At 40.4% G+C, this 14,761-nt stretch overlaps 1 protein-coding gene across 2 annotated transcripts in view; it reads left to right on the top strand.

Moving 5' to 3' along the window:
* The window catches only part of ep300a (E1A binding protein p300 a), a 41,566-nt gene that overhangs the window by 16,349 nt on the left and 10,456 nt on the right, over positions 1-14,761 (top strand). For both annotated transcript variants that reach the window (XM_054763221.1, XM_054763214.1), the window contains exons 9-23: positions 208-325; positions 420-561; positions 2,016-2,090; positions 2,287-2,360; positions 5,074-5,226; positions 5,693-6,178; positions 6,687-7,083; positions 7,187-7,305; positions 7,503-7,566; positions 7,703-7,878; positions 10,085-10,173; positions 11,002-11,082; positions 11,396-11,452; positions 11,559-11,636; positions 11,732-11,799. In XM_054763221.1, coding sequence (XP_054619196.1) covers positions 208-325; positions 420-561; positions 2,016-2,090; positions 2,287-2,360; positions 5,074-5,226; positions 5,693-6,178; positions 6,687-7,083; positions 7,187-7,305; positions 7,503-7,566; positions 7,703-7,878; positions 10,085-10,173; positions 11,002-11,082; positions 11,396-11,452; positions 11,559-11,636; positions 11,732-11,799 — 2,177 coding nt within the window. The remainder of the gene's footprint in view (positions 1-207; positions 326-419; positions 562-2,015; positions 2,091-2,286; positions 2,361-5,073; positions 5,227-5,692; positions 6,179-6,686; positions 7,084-7,186; positions 7,306-7,502; positions 7,567-7,702; positions 7,879-10,084; positions 10,174-11,001; positions 11,083-11,395; positions 11,453-11,558; positions 11,637-11,731; positions 11,800-14,761) is intronic.

Genomic DNA, 14,761 nt, shown 5'->3' with positions numbered 1-14,761 from the left:
ATTACGGTAGTCAAAAATAAACCAATAACAAAACCAGAAACAATGTGAAGCCCAAGCAATAGGCTTTCATTCCCTTGCACAAGTGACATATTCATAACTTTTCACTAGATTTAAATTGCATATCACTGTGCAGTTGCATTGCATATAAGCAACAAAAATGAACTGGCCAATATAAAAAGTCATCTTCTGTTCTTCTCTCACCTACAGTGTTCAAGCCATCTTTCCAACTCCAGATCCTGCTGCCTTAAAGGATCGCCGAATGGAGAACTTGGTGGCGTATGCCAGAAAAGTTGAAGGAGACATGTACGAGTCCGCAAACAGTAGAGTAAGTTGCCATGAATGCTGTTTAATTGCATTGAAAATCTATGAATATTTCTTTTAATTTGAATTTTGTATTCCTGTGACTGTCTTTTTGGCAGGCTGAGTACTATCACCTGCTAGCTGAGAAGATCTATAAAATCCAGAAAGAGCTGGAAGAGAAGAGGAGGACCCGTCTCCAGAAGCAGGGTCTGGGCCTTGGCCCTGCCAGCATGGGTCAGCCTCCTGCTGGACTACCTCCAAGTGAGTGGGCAAGAGCACATGTGGATTTGGATAGGGTCATTATCTGCTGGACTGGGCACATTAATGTAAACAATAACTATGTGTGGTGTAGGGGTGGGAATCTCTGGCCGCCTCACGATTCGATGCGATTACGATTCACAGGCCTACGGTGCGATGATAAAACGATTATCGATGCATCTTTTTTTGTTAGTTTGTCCATTTTTTTAATGCGTAATTTTTTCGCTATATTTAAATTTTTTTACTCACTGTGTACTACTAAAACAAAGCATATTTGTAATGACCCATAATTAAAATAAACAGATGAATTTACTTCCATTATCTTAGTAATTGGAAGGTTACATCTATCAACATATTTCCCACTGTACAGAACCAGCAGGAAAAGCCAGTAGCAACATGTCTAAAATTAACACAAAGGTCAGCATATTCTGAATAACCAACATAAAAAAAATCTGCCATTATTCATAAATAAAGACTTCTGAATTCAAACAAAAATCCTGACCATAGAATATCTGACAAAAATATTTTACTGTATAGCAAAGTCAAAAACCGCTTTCATGCAAAATATAGATTTCTGTTCCAGCAGCTCTCATACAAGAATAATGCTTACAGCCTTGAGTATATTATGAGTAACCAAAAAAACTAGGCTGCCCTTCGCAAATAATACAAAAATCCAAATAAATAGGCCCCAAGAAATCAACATGCCTCTGCAACATTATTGAACAGCTCAGCCATATTCTCACCCGTATTGCTCTCATTCATTCCTCTCGTTTGTAGCACATGAGAAGCTAGAGTCCAGTCATCAGCAATGAAGTGCGCTGTTACAGTGACATAACAGCACCTTTTCCGAGTTGGGTGGAAAATTGGTAATCACCTGCTTGATGGTTCTCTGGTCGGCAGCAACTTGAGCTGGCTGTTTTTTCTCCTCGTTGGAGTGGAAACGTGCTATGCGGTTTTTCATATTTGTCGTGTTTCCAAAATATTTTCAGCTTGTATGACATAGCTTGCATATTGTCTGGCTCTTGTCCAGCTCATTTTTACCTTCAACTACATGAAAGCCAAAGTGCTTCTAGACACTCACTTTAAATCCAGCAAGTGTGGGTCGGCGTTTACACTCGGCCATTCTGGTAGAGTCTTAGGTGTACCACCAAAAACTGTCCAGGCAGCACTTCCGCTTTCCATCTTTTGGTTCCTTTTTTTTTTGTTACGTCAGCATTGATTGACATTCATGAATCGATTAATAATCGTCAATATCCGCATCGCGATGCATCTAAGAATCTATTATGTACCCCACCGCTAGTGTGGTGTGAAAGTCTCACATTGTGTTATTTTGTGTCATTGATTGCAGTTGAAAAATCATTTAAATTATAACACCACTGTAAAGGAAAATATATAAACTGAGACCCGGTCCTAAGATAACATCCATATCAGAGCATTCATGCCTCTGTTTTTCCCAGATGGCCCCCTTCCTGATCCATCTATGGTACGACCCACTGGACCAAATCAGATGGTCAACAGGATGCAAAGCCCAGGTATATTATCAATGGGGACCAGGCCACAATATTTTTACACACAACATTCACATTCAAGCATTGTCCCCAGCAATGATACATATTTTTAAGAGACAACTTATTACCCAACAAGAAACCCAATTCAATATCTAGTATTTGTTTGTGGTTTTCGAATGAAACATTATATCGCTTAACAACAGCCGGTGTGTTTTATCAGGCATGAATCAATTCAATCAGATGGGGATGCAGTCCATGGGCCAGAGATCCACTCCTCCTCTGTCTGGCAATCAGGTCAGTGCAAAGTAACGCAGTCTGTCCCGCACTTTTGCTATAATGCATTGGCTCACTCTCATTGATTTTTGCTAGGGCCGTCAATCGCTGAAAAGATTTATCGTAATCGTGATTAATCACCTATTGTCTATAGTAAACTTGTAATTAATTCCAGATAGAAATTTTAATCTATAATAAATGTACCTTTTGAAAGGTAATTTTAAAGTTTTTTTTAATATACCTATCAACATGAGACTGGATATGATTGCTTTATCCAATTTTTGTTTATTTTTTTTTAAAACAGCTAAAAAAAAAAAAATCAACCTAAATGTACAGACCCTTTCCAAAAAATTTGAAAGTCATGGAAAAGTTGTTTAATTTCCATAATTCCATTCAAAAAGTTAAACTTTTATAGATTGTAGATTCAGGGCCCACAATTTAAACGATTTCAAGTGTTTATTTGTTTATTTTTACGTAATTTGGGCTTCCAGCTCATAAAACCCACAAAAACAGGAATTCAAAAAATTAGAATACTGTGAAGAAATCACCATTGACTTCTCAGTTTTTGCAGGAAAAAAAAAGAAAGAAATTAGGATCACATCAAATCAATCAAAATATGGTACTTTCAAAACGATATGTCAATCTTCAATACTTGGTTGGGAATCCCTTTGCCTTAATCACTGCCTCGATGCGACGTGGCATTGAAGCAATCAGCCTGTGGCATTGCCTGGGCGTTATGGAAGCCCAGATTTCCTTGATGCTTGCTGTCAGCTCTTCTTTGTTGTTGGGTCTGGTGCCCCTCATTTTCCTCTTGAGAATACCCCATAGATTCTCAATGGGGTTTAGGTCCGGTGAGTTGGCTGGCCAGTCAAGCACTGTGATGGCATGGGCATCAAACCAGGTTTTGGTGCTTCTGGCGGTATGGGCAGGGGCCAGGTCCTGCTGGAAGATGAAATCTGCATCGCCATACAGATCCTCAGTAGAAGGAATCATGAAGTCCTCTAAAACATTCTGGTAGACTGTTGCGGTGACCTTGGATTTAAGAAAGCAGAGTTTACCAACACCTGCACCGGACATTGCACCCCACATCATGACGGACTGTGGATATTTCACACTGGACCTCAGGCAGCTTGGGTTCTGTTCCTCACCCGTCTTCCTCCAAACCCTTGGACCTTGATTCCCAAATGAAAGGCACACTTGACTTTCATCGGAAAAGAGGACCTTGGACCACTGGCCAACAGTCCAGTCCTTCTTCTCCTTGGCCCAGTGGAGACGCTTCCTACGTTGGCTCAGGTTCAGAAGTGGCTTGACCCGAGGAACCCGACAGTTGTAGCCCATCTCCCGGATGCGTCTGAATGTGGTGGTTTTTGAAGCTGTGACTCCCGCCTCATTTCACTCTTTCTGGATCTCTGCCAGATTCTTGAATCTTCCCTGTTTGATAATCCGCTGAAGCCCACGGTCATCTCTTTTGCTGGTGCATCTTCTCCTGCCACATTTTGCCCTTCCTCTAGACTTTCCATTGATATGCTTGGACACAGCACTCTGTGAACAACCAGCCTCCTTAGCTATGAACTTTTGTGGCTTACCCATCCTATGGAGGGTATCAATGATGGTCTTCTGGCCAGTTGTCATGTCTGCAGTCTTCCCCATATTGAACCCAACTGAGACAATTGAACCAAACTGAAGCAATTTAATGACACCTGGGGAAGCCTGTGCAGGTGATTTGAGTTTAGTAGATGATTAGTGTGTGACACTCAGTTTAAAACATTCATGCCCTGCAAAATTTGGGCTGATTTCTTCACAGTATTCAAATTTTTTGAATTCCTGTTTTTGTGGGTTTAATGAGCTGCAAGCCCAAATTATGTAAAAATAAACAAATAAATACTTGAAATCGTTTAAATTGTGGGCCCTGAATCTATAATCTATGAAAGTTTAACTTTTTGAATGGAATTATAGAAATTAAACAACTTTTCCATGACATTCTAATTTTTTGGAAAGGGTCTGTATAAAGACAAGCACAATGTACAATGAACAAGTAGACATTAGTAGGGTAAACTGTCCATCACTCAAATATCATTCTTTTCAAGCTGTGCTCATATATTGTAGGAAAGTCAGGCTACAGCTTATACTTCACTTTGAAACACTCTCAAGACACAGACACACACAAACACACAACAACAGCATGGACGTCTGACACTGGGGTTTTGCAACATGCAAGTTTTATTCTGTCCTCTGACAAACACAAGCACAAGTTCAAGCACAAACACTAATGAATTCTCTCGCAAGCCTTTACTGCCATCTCATTGAGCGCTGTGTGCGTACTCGCTCACTTCCGCCTTTGTCCCCACATACTAAGGTAACACAAGCCATTCAAATAGCTGTCTTCAGCTATGACTGCCGGTAACTAACTCGTAACCCAAATTTTAGCTGTAGCCAAGAGATGGCTAGTATCTATAAAAATTAAAAAATAAAAAAAATACTGGATAGTTGGCACACTCATAACTTTGACGGCCCCAATTTTTATTGATAACAGTTTTCTGGTCATTGTCTCTGTCATTTTGAAGTCCTTTTAAGCACCAATGCACCTATTTTGAGTTTCTTAATCTATTTAATTGGCACATTCAAATCCATCTGATGATACTAAAGTCATCATTAGTAATATAGACTCGGCCACTCTTGACTCGCCACACCAGTAGTCCAATGTTTGATTATTTCTATTTGTACAAACCTGTAGATGGGGATGGTTGGACCTAGGATGGGTCAGCCTAATGTCAACCAGCTACAGAACCAATATATATCCCAGGGACAGTTTCCTGGTTCAGGACCAGGGGTTGGAACAACTCCTCCTGGGATGGCCCAGTCGGCACCCCAGGGAAGCATGGCACAGGTAATATTTAATTGTACAGATTATGATAAATAACATAACCACTAAAAAGGCTAAGGTCAAGGTTAAATGTGTTAAACAATGTCTAAACCTTTTAGAACTGATACAGTGGTGTGATTTCTTATTTTTGTGCATGTTTTTCACATTTAAATGTTTCAGATCATCAAACAAATTTAAATACTAGTCAGTGACAACACAACTGACAACAAAATGCATTAAATGAAACTTTTTTTTACTATTACGGGAGAACAACAATCCAAGCACATGATCTGAAACATTTAAGTGTGGCAAACATGCAATAACAAGAAATCATGAAGGGGGCAAACACTTTTTCACACCACTCTAAGTGCAATCACACTTACCTGTTCTAAAGCAACCATTGCATTTATCATTTGTATCATGAATACTAATTGTGAAATTGGTAGTTGCATGTTTTAAACTTAAACTGTCTGCCTGTTTATATCCTTAGACGCAGATGGGCACTCCTCCCTCCCTCCCAGTTGCTAGTCCTTTGGCACAACCAGGTTCTGCAAGCGGTCCTGGTGGAGTCTCGACGGTGGGACCCATGGGCCCTCAGAGTGTCGGGGGTGGAGGTCCCAACTCAGCTGTTGGTGCTCCTGCCTCCTCAATGACTCCCAATGCAAACCAACAACCCAACTCCATCCCCCATTTGGGAGCCATGCGTGGCAGCTCACCCTCCCCAGCTCACAGTCGTTCGCCTACACCTCACCAGACACCCCCTAGACTAGCAGGGTCTCAGACCCCTCAGCCGCACACCCCTAATGCACCGCAGCTGGTACAACCACAAGCCCCCCAGCAGAGCCAACTGGGCCAGGGCCCTGGCTCCAACAAGCCCCTTCAGCAGGCTCACGTTGGGACTGGATCTTCTACTCCTTCTCACCCGGGACTTGGCTCAAGTTCAACACCACATGGTGCTCAGCTGCCACGCACTCCGGTCAGTGTGATTTAGCAGTTTACCACCACTTGCACTCTATCCACTTTTAATGAAAGGTTCATTCTGTGGTGGGGTAGATCCTTCAAAGTTTGGTCTACCTCAAGCTTTAGAGAATACATCATAGTTAAGGAGTGATATTGATACGATTTCATCAATGTCAGTCCTAATTTAAAACGTCATTTTGTCTACAATCACATTATACTTTTTTGTACCTGAATTAATTTGAGATACTGTATATGACATTTTTTACTCAGATTAATTCTGAGATGAGTGCTATATTTCATTGCAGTTGTGCAGTAGAGCATCTACCGCTGTTCCCTAGTCTCACGGCTCAGAGGAGCCTTTTTAAAGTGATTCAACTTGCTTTTGTATTGTCCTCAAAATGTCTCTTTGAGCGTTGTTATATACAAATAGCAAACACCCCTATCTGAGTTTTTTTTAACAGGAGAGCATTATATCATGACCATTTTTCCATGTGCCCTGAGGGTATTTCTTTTTCTCTCTCTAGTTGTCCCAAAAGGGTTCATTCCAAGCGGATGGTCAAGCTCTGACTCCTGCCTCTGTCAACAGCCTAGATACTTCCTCCCAGCAGGCACAGTCAGACACCACGGCTGCTGTCCCTGACCCCAAAGTAGAGGTCAAGCAGCAGGATGAAGCAGAGGAGAGCGATGCTGGCAGCGTCTCCAAGGGGGGCAAGCCCAGCAACGTGAAAACGGAGGAAATCCCTGTTAAAATAGAGGTTAAAAAGGAGGAATGTTCTGGTGAAGGAGGCAAAGTAGTTCCTATGGATACATCATCAACCCCACAAACACCAGTTGTGAAAACTGAAGATAAGAAACCAGAGGTGAAAGAGGAGGAAGAGTCATCAGAAGCAGCTGTATCGCAAGCTCCAGCAAAAAAGAAAAGTAAGGAAAAGTTAAACTTCTGATCTTGTATGTACATTTTAAAAAGGTATCTTTGTCTTTTTTTGTGTGGGTTGTACATGCATATCAAAATTTTTCTTCACAGTTTTCAAGCCAGAAGAGCTTCGCCAGGCTCTCATGCCAACACTTGAGTCTCTCTACAGACAAGAGCCAGAGTCGCTACCCTTCAGGATGCCTGTTGACCCACAGCTTCTGTGCATACCTGTACGTTTCTGCATCAGTGAGCTCAAATTTTTCCTCTGTTTTGTCCCAGGTATTTTGCTTCTTGATGTTTCTCTGTCATTTATAGGTGTAAGCAAAATGGTGAAATTTCGTGACATTTTGTCACCACAAAATTAATGTTATCCAATTTTTCAATTTGGAAAAATAAAAATTTGTTTGTTTTTTTTTTTTTTTGGTAGGACTACTTTGACATTGTGAAGAACCCCATGGATTTGTCCACTATCAAGCGGAAACTAGACACAGGTCAGTATTTTTTTTTTGCTTATCGTTACAAGGGAAAATTCTAATAGGTGGACATGATCACTGAAGCGCTTATGAATATATGTATATGTTAGTGTCAGACATCTCCAAAACCCAAGTACATGTTTTTTGATTGTAGGTCAGTACCAAGATCCCTGGCAGTATGTGGATGACATCTGGTTGATGTTCAACAATGCCTGGCTGTACAACCGCAAAACATCTCGAGTCTACAAGTGCTGCTCCAAACTGGCTGAGGTCTTCGAGCAGGAGATTGACCCAGTCATGCAAAGCCTTGGCTACTGTTGTGGAAGAAAGGTGAGACGAGGTGACAGATAGCTAAATAAAAGAACAACAATGTATATTGATACAGTGTGCTTTTCACGCCAAAGTACAATAAATCCTGTATAAACATGCGACTCATCCATATTTATGAAAACAATGATGTCCTTGAAGCAACAGTACTAATTAATTGTATTTTAATTAGAGCTCGACAGATATGGGATTTTTGGGGGCCGATACCGATATTGGGGGCTGAAAAAAGCCGATATCCGATATATCGGCTAATATCAGATATATTGGCCTATAACCAATATATCAATATACACAGGATATACACAGCCCTCCAAAAAACCTGTCACACTTTTGGAGGGGAGTGCACACTGTACATGAACATAAATTCTTAGAATACCCAAAATATGATTCAACACAAAGAAGCAGAAGACTACTAAATTAAAATAAGGAAGTTGAATTACTTTGTCAACATAAGGACATCCCTCTTTGTGATTTACTTGAAGGTGTTGCCACAAATTTGTAGTGTTCTTTGTTCTTTGCTTTGCTGGTGCTGGAACCCTGGCTAACTTGCGCACTGCAGATGTTGCATGAACTGCCTGATGAGTCTTTTGTGAAGTGGCTCCACACCTTACTCTTCCACTCCACTCTTCCACTCTTCCAATGAAAATATATACATTTAGTGCATTTTCGTAATTAGCCTAGAATTTGATACTATAGTTTACCATCTTAAAATAAAAACAAGTGGCTGCATTCACCTGAAAGTGATAATACATCTGTTGATGTGAGACTAACTAATGAACCAATGAACATAAACACAAACATTATTTGTTTATAAAAGGCTTCTTCACAAAACATGTTACCAATATCAATTAGTCATATTTACTAGCTATTGAAAAGTTCTGTATGCAGCCACTGAGTATTTGCAAACAGCTCAAAAACAAATGCTGAAACAAACATTAAAATTGGAATAAAAGTTGACTACAAACACAATAATCAAAGCGTTACTAGACTTAATACAAGGGACTAAATTACATTTTATGTAACAATGTAGCTGCTTTCAAAACATGCACTATATAAGATTACACCTAAGTACATTACTTGGAACATTTTCAAAATGATTTTAATGAAGACATTAAAGGGATCTTTTTACATGAAGTTGTATGACATCCCCATCAGCAGTGTAGTGCACGAACAGTGACTTACACCCCCAATTGGTCCCATGAGTCCAGTTCTGGTCTGAGATCCATGACGAGGAACGCAGTTCCGCTTTGTTGCTGAGGCAATTTTAAGTAAAGAGTTTGGCTTCTCAAAACAATATGGATTCAAAAGAGTAATACATTTGCATCACAAAAATGCCTCCTCCAAAAAAATCTTACCTCACAAATCGGTCTGCGTTATATTTGTTTCCCGCCGTATCCCTGCACACTGTCGCCTGTGCATTCTTGTGTATGTGATGAAGACGCTTCCGTTTTCTTCCGCTGTGGAACACACACGTAAACAAGATGGCTGCGGCGCTTCGTTGCGGAAGTAGGTGAAACTGTAATACACGCTCTAAAACTTGCACGAAAAAACTCAAATGCGCTCCTTGACGGGCCCTGACAATATGGCACTAAAGCGTGGTGGTATATTGTTTTATAAAGTCGCAACTTAACATGGTGTAAAAAAAAGAAAAAAGTAGTTAGTTTGTAGTAGTTCCTCTCCTGCAGCCGAGTGAGTGCGGCGGGCAGAGTGGCACCTTGCTGCTCAAAGTACTCAGGCAGGGAGCAGCACAGAGAGAGACAGGAACAGAGCGACGGAAAAGTGAATATATCGGTTACATATTCAACAATACTGATTTGTCTGAGATACGTCACAATTGGCCTGATTATAAGCACACCAATAAATTGGTTGAGCTCTAATTTTAATATTGCCTATTCAAAATCATTTGGATGCTTTGGTTTATAACATGGAGGCTGTTTCATTAATAAAAGAGTGCTCTCCTACAACATACAGTTTAAATGACAAGCCATTCCGAAAACAATCAATCAATTAATCATCCCTCAATTTAGTTTACTAACCTTGTGGGATTATTGCCAATCTTAGTTGTCAGTGTGCAAAATCATACATTAGGAAAATAAGTTCATTAGGTTTCAGTTGAACACAATTTTTCTGGTGATTATCAGTGGGAGGTGTGCACAAGGTGAATGATTTAAAAAAAAAAAAAAATGTTTTCTTTGCTTCTGTCCTTCAGTTGGAGTTTTCCCCTCAGACCCTGTGCTGCTATGGAAAGCAGCTGTGCACTATTCCCCGAGACGCTGCTTACTTTAGCTACCAGAACAGGTAGGAGCGCAGAGAATATGAATGGACAACTAGAGGGAGAAGGTTTGATAGTAGAAGTGATGATTGTTGAGATGATCATGAAAATGTGTTCATCAGTGTGTCATTTTCATCACGTTCCCCATCTTATTTTTTTCATGTTGCGCCTAATACTTTGGCATTTTAAAAGTCGGTCTTCTCTTACCTTATTATGGAAATCATTCATAGCTTCATTGTTATACCTCAGCAGTTTGCTGTAAACCTGTAAATTCCCTACTCCTTCATATTTGGTTAATTCTATACTCCTGTGAAAGTCCTACCTTGCTTCAATGAGAAAAGACCAACTTTAAAATGAACTGTTTGGCTGAATCAGCAACCGAGCAATTTTCTTGACTGCTTATTTGTTCACTTGTTGGCATACAACCTCTTCCCTCCAGTTTTTTTCCCTGTTAAGCGCCCATTGATTCTGCTTGTGCCGCTATTAGCTGTCTTGGTGATTGTTTATGCTCACACTCTCATGTCCAAATTGCTAATCTGTGCTTTGCCTCGGCTCTCTGCTCTGTGTTGTCTTAAATGTTTGTCTTGTCATGTTCTTGGTCCATATGACTTGTCTGTCTTCCTATGGCCTCCACCCCCCTCCATCTGCTGTTTTATTTTATTTTTTTGCTTTGCTCTCCATGAACCTACAAAACCATTCCCCACCTTTTCACGATGACGACTTGCTGCTCCTCCTCCTGCTTGCTGCCTTGCCCATGTTCCACTTGGGGACCTGCCCTCCCATGTGCTGTCTGTGATTGACTGTGCTGTGGGGAAATGGTGTAGTTCACCAAAATTTGGGCTTATTGCCGACAGGTACCACTTCTGTGAGAAGTGTTTCAATGAGATCCAGGGAGAGACTGTGTCCCTGGGTGACGACCCCACCCAGCCACAGACGTAAGTATTGTGACATTTAACTTACACAATTGGCACATTGAAATTAGATTTAAAAGCGCTGATATTTCATCACATCATGCTCAAACTAGGTCCAACGTGACCTTCAAACTAACATATTATCTGGATATTATTATCAGGTCCTTTTGAGCCTTTGGTACTTGGGTGAATAAGCATGAATTGTTAAACTGTAATTCTCTTCCTGCTTAACCCAGAAAACCAAATCTGACTCAGTGTCTAAAAACCATTGGGTCATTTCTGTAGAGTAATAATTAATTTATTTTCATTTATATATTATCATTCTACTTTATTTCAGATCTATTAACAAAGATCAGTTTGAGAAAAAGAAGAATGACACACTGGATCCTGAACTGTAAGTTGGCCGCTCACAAATGTTTTGTTTGGGCATGGAAGTATGGTCAAATTGGTTTGCTTTTGACATTCATGTGTATTGTATCTCTTACTCATCTTGATTTCAGGCTTGTTGAATGTTTAGACTGTGGACGCAGAATGCACCAGATATGTGTCCTGCACAATGAGACAATCTGGCCATCGGGGTTAGTAGAATTTGTTACCTATTTATCTAACAGACACAGAACACATTTAATATTGACTGAGCTTCCACTTATTTGTCTTTGTTGTGATGCCACAGTTTTGTATGTGACGGCTGCCTGAAGAAGACCAATAAGACAAGGAAAGAGAACAAGTATTCTGCTAAAAGTAAGTGACTTCTTCCTAGATGTGGGAATTGATAAAATTGTTACAATTCCGATTAGATTCTCGATTCTGCTTAACTATTCAGTTCTTTATCGATTTTCATTTGGAGAAAAGGAGAGCAAGCAGATCGATTGGCATCAACTTTGTTTAGTTTAGAAGTAACATGACCTTAAAGACCCAAAGTGATGTATTAAGAGTCCCACGGCCTCAGGCTCCATAATGGGGTTCCAGAGGGTCCCCAGAAAAAAAAAATTGTTTTGAAAATAAATATACGGTAATGGTAATGGGATGATTTTATTTTGAACATGCATACAGTTTACATTGGAATACATCACGTTAGAATTCACAGTTCCACATGTCCAAAAAGGAGGAGTAAAGCTTATTTAATCCCACCCCCTCTCTGTTTCACATCAGTTGCTAATACGTTTGTTTGTGCACTTCCTGTATTCAACATGTACCATTCACCAGTTTTGAAATAGAAAACAAATTTAAATACCATAAGAAAATGATAAAGCAGTATCACAATGTGTTAGAACAGGAGTTAGGGGTTGTGATGTATTGATAAATGATGTAACATTGATAAATAAATATGTAATAATTAGTACTGAAAAGTTAATAGTTGACAGAAACATCGTTTGTTGTTGAATGAATGCAATACAATGAACGTAATGCTTCAAGTAGTCCAAAGAATTGACAAGTAAGGATGCTCCGATCGATAAGCCACCGATGAATATTGGCCGATTTCTGTAAAATGATCTCAACGAAGCACTCGCACACGCCGCACGCAACACACGTACACACTCATAGCACTTTATTTATTTATTCATTCATTGGTATTAATGTCTCTTCTGTTCTTGTTGCTTAATTTATTGGTATTTATGTTTCTTATGTTCTTTCTTGTGTTTTCTTTCTTTTTTTGGGAGAATGAACAGAACAAGAATTTCATTGCATAGCAGAACTACCTGTTTTACTGTGCATCTGACAATAAAACTCTTGAATCTTAAAATTGTATGCTGACGAACGCCTTTCAAAGCCGATCACAAAAACGGATCGGCGTGCGAGGGTAAAATGCTGCGTCTGCTGTGTCATTTAGGGTTGCCAACAAAATGATCGTATTGAGCTTGCCACAGGTTACGCCAATCGATGCTAGTGTGTTTGAACACTCCCTTACCAAACCTACTGTATCTCCGTTCGACTCTTCTTGCGTTTTTGTTCACACGCTTTGCCTAGCTGTCACTGGCTGGACTTTGCATTGGCAGCAACATCCATCCATCCATTTTCTATACCGCTTCTCATTAGGGTCACGGGGGCATGCTGGAGCCTATCCCAGCTGACTTCGTGCGAGAGGCGGGGTACACCCTGGTCGCCAGCCAATCGCAGGGCACATATTGACAAACAACCATTCACACTCACATTCATACCTATGGACAATTTAGAGCAGGGGTCTCAAACTAAATTTGACTGGGGGCCAGTGGAGGTAGAATGTGGGTGAGGCTGGGCCGCATCAAGTATTGGGAGGAGGGCTGGGAATCTCAGGGTACCTCTCAGGTATGCCACCCCTCCCCCGGTCCATGTGATAACACCACTGTTAGTTCAGTGTTGGTGTTTACTTGCCCCTGTAAGTATGGAAGTAACACTGAGCTTGCCCCGATGTTGCGGGCTGTAGTTACACTACTCTTTGATGTCCAGTTGCGGGCCGCAAGATATGATTTGGTGGGCCACAAATGGCCCACGGGTTTGAGACCCCTGATTTAGAGTCTCCAATTAACCTAACACGGAATGGAATGTGGGAGGAAACCGGAGTACCCGGAGAAAACCCTCGCACACACGGGGAGAACATGCAAACTCCACACAGAGGCCCAACGGAGATTCGAACCCAGATCTTCACCACGAGACCACCGTGCGGCCCTGGCGGCAACATAGCTAGCGTTATTTGCCTAGCTTCTGGTCTTTGGACCCCACATGTGAATTTTTACCACAGTGACATTTTCTTTTTAAAACAAACAAGCAATGTGGTTAGTTTGGAGCTCATTTTTGTGCCATGGGAAAGCCACGAGTGGCGATCACGTTCATGGGGTACGGACTAACTATCAAGTGTCACTGAACAACTTTACTCTTGTCATTACACGAATTGTATGTTGTCCTCTAAACACTATTTGTGTGTGGTTTAATGAACATAAACACAGTGTGCCCAGCCTTATAATGGGGATATTATCACAGGGGTCTCTTATCTCACCAGCTGATTTGGAGTAGCTCACAAAGGGTCAAAGAATATTTGCTTCAACTCCTAGTAGTTTTGGATTTTAACTGTTGAATTCAGACTATGCCTTTTTACTGTATATAATGACAAATGAGCACAAAATAGCATAAAGACGAATAAAGTAGTGTACAGTTTAATTGTTGCTGTCATAAATACAACACATAGTTGACAGCTATAATAGTGATGACAGTTGGACACCCCTGCAACCTGGACACTGAATTTATTCTGTTTTAAGTTGAGCAGGACACATTTCTATTTAAGAAAGATATTTAATTTGTATGATTTTATTTTCATTTTATCCTGAGCTCAAAAATAATTATTGAACAGTTTATTTCCCATCTATTTGTATTACTCAAAAATATGCATAAAATTAAATTCAGGTTTGTGTCAATTAGCACAAAAATTGTTTCACACAAATAAAGGCAAAAAGAAGACAATCCCCCCCCAAACGTTCATTTTTTTTATTTATCTCTTTGCCAGGCACCCTTGGAATTGTCTAACTGTACCCCTGAACAATAGCACTCATCATAAATAAATCGAAAAATATACAGTTAATCCATGTGATCGGTATCGACAAATCTCACTCATGGATGATCGGAATCAGTAGCATAAAACGCTGATTGGAGCATCCTTAGAAATACAGTAAGTAGTAAGTGCAAGAGTGATTAGACATGGCATTGGATGTACCCAGTGGTTCAGGCCTCT

This window comes from Dunckerocampus dactyliophorus, chromosome 2 (genome assembly GCF_027744805.1).
Source record: "Dunckerocampus dactyliophorus isolate RoL2022-P2 chromosome 2, RoL_Ddac_1.1, whole genome shotgun sequence".
NCBI lineage: Eukaryota > Metazoa > Chordata > Actinopteri > Syngnathiformes > Syngnathidae > Dunckerocampus > Dunckerocampus dactyliophorus.
The sequence above is the reverse complement of the archived record's forward strand: the minus strand, read 5'-3'. Positions and strand labels throughout refer to the sequence as shown.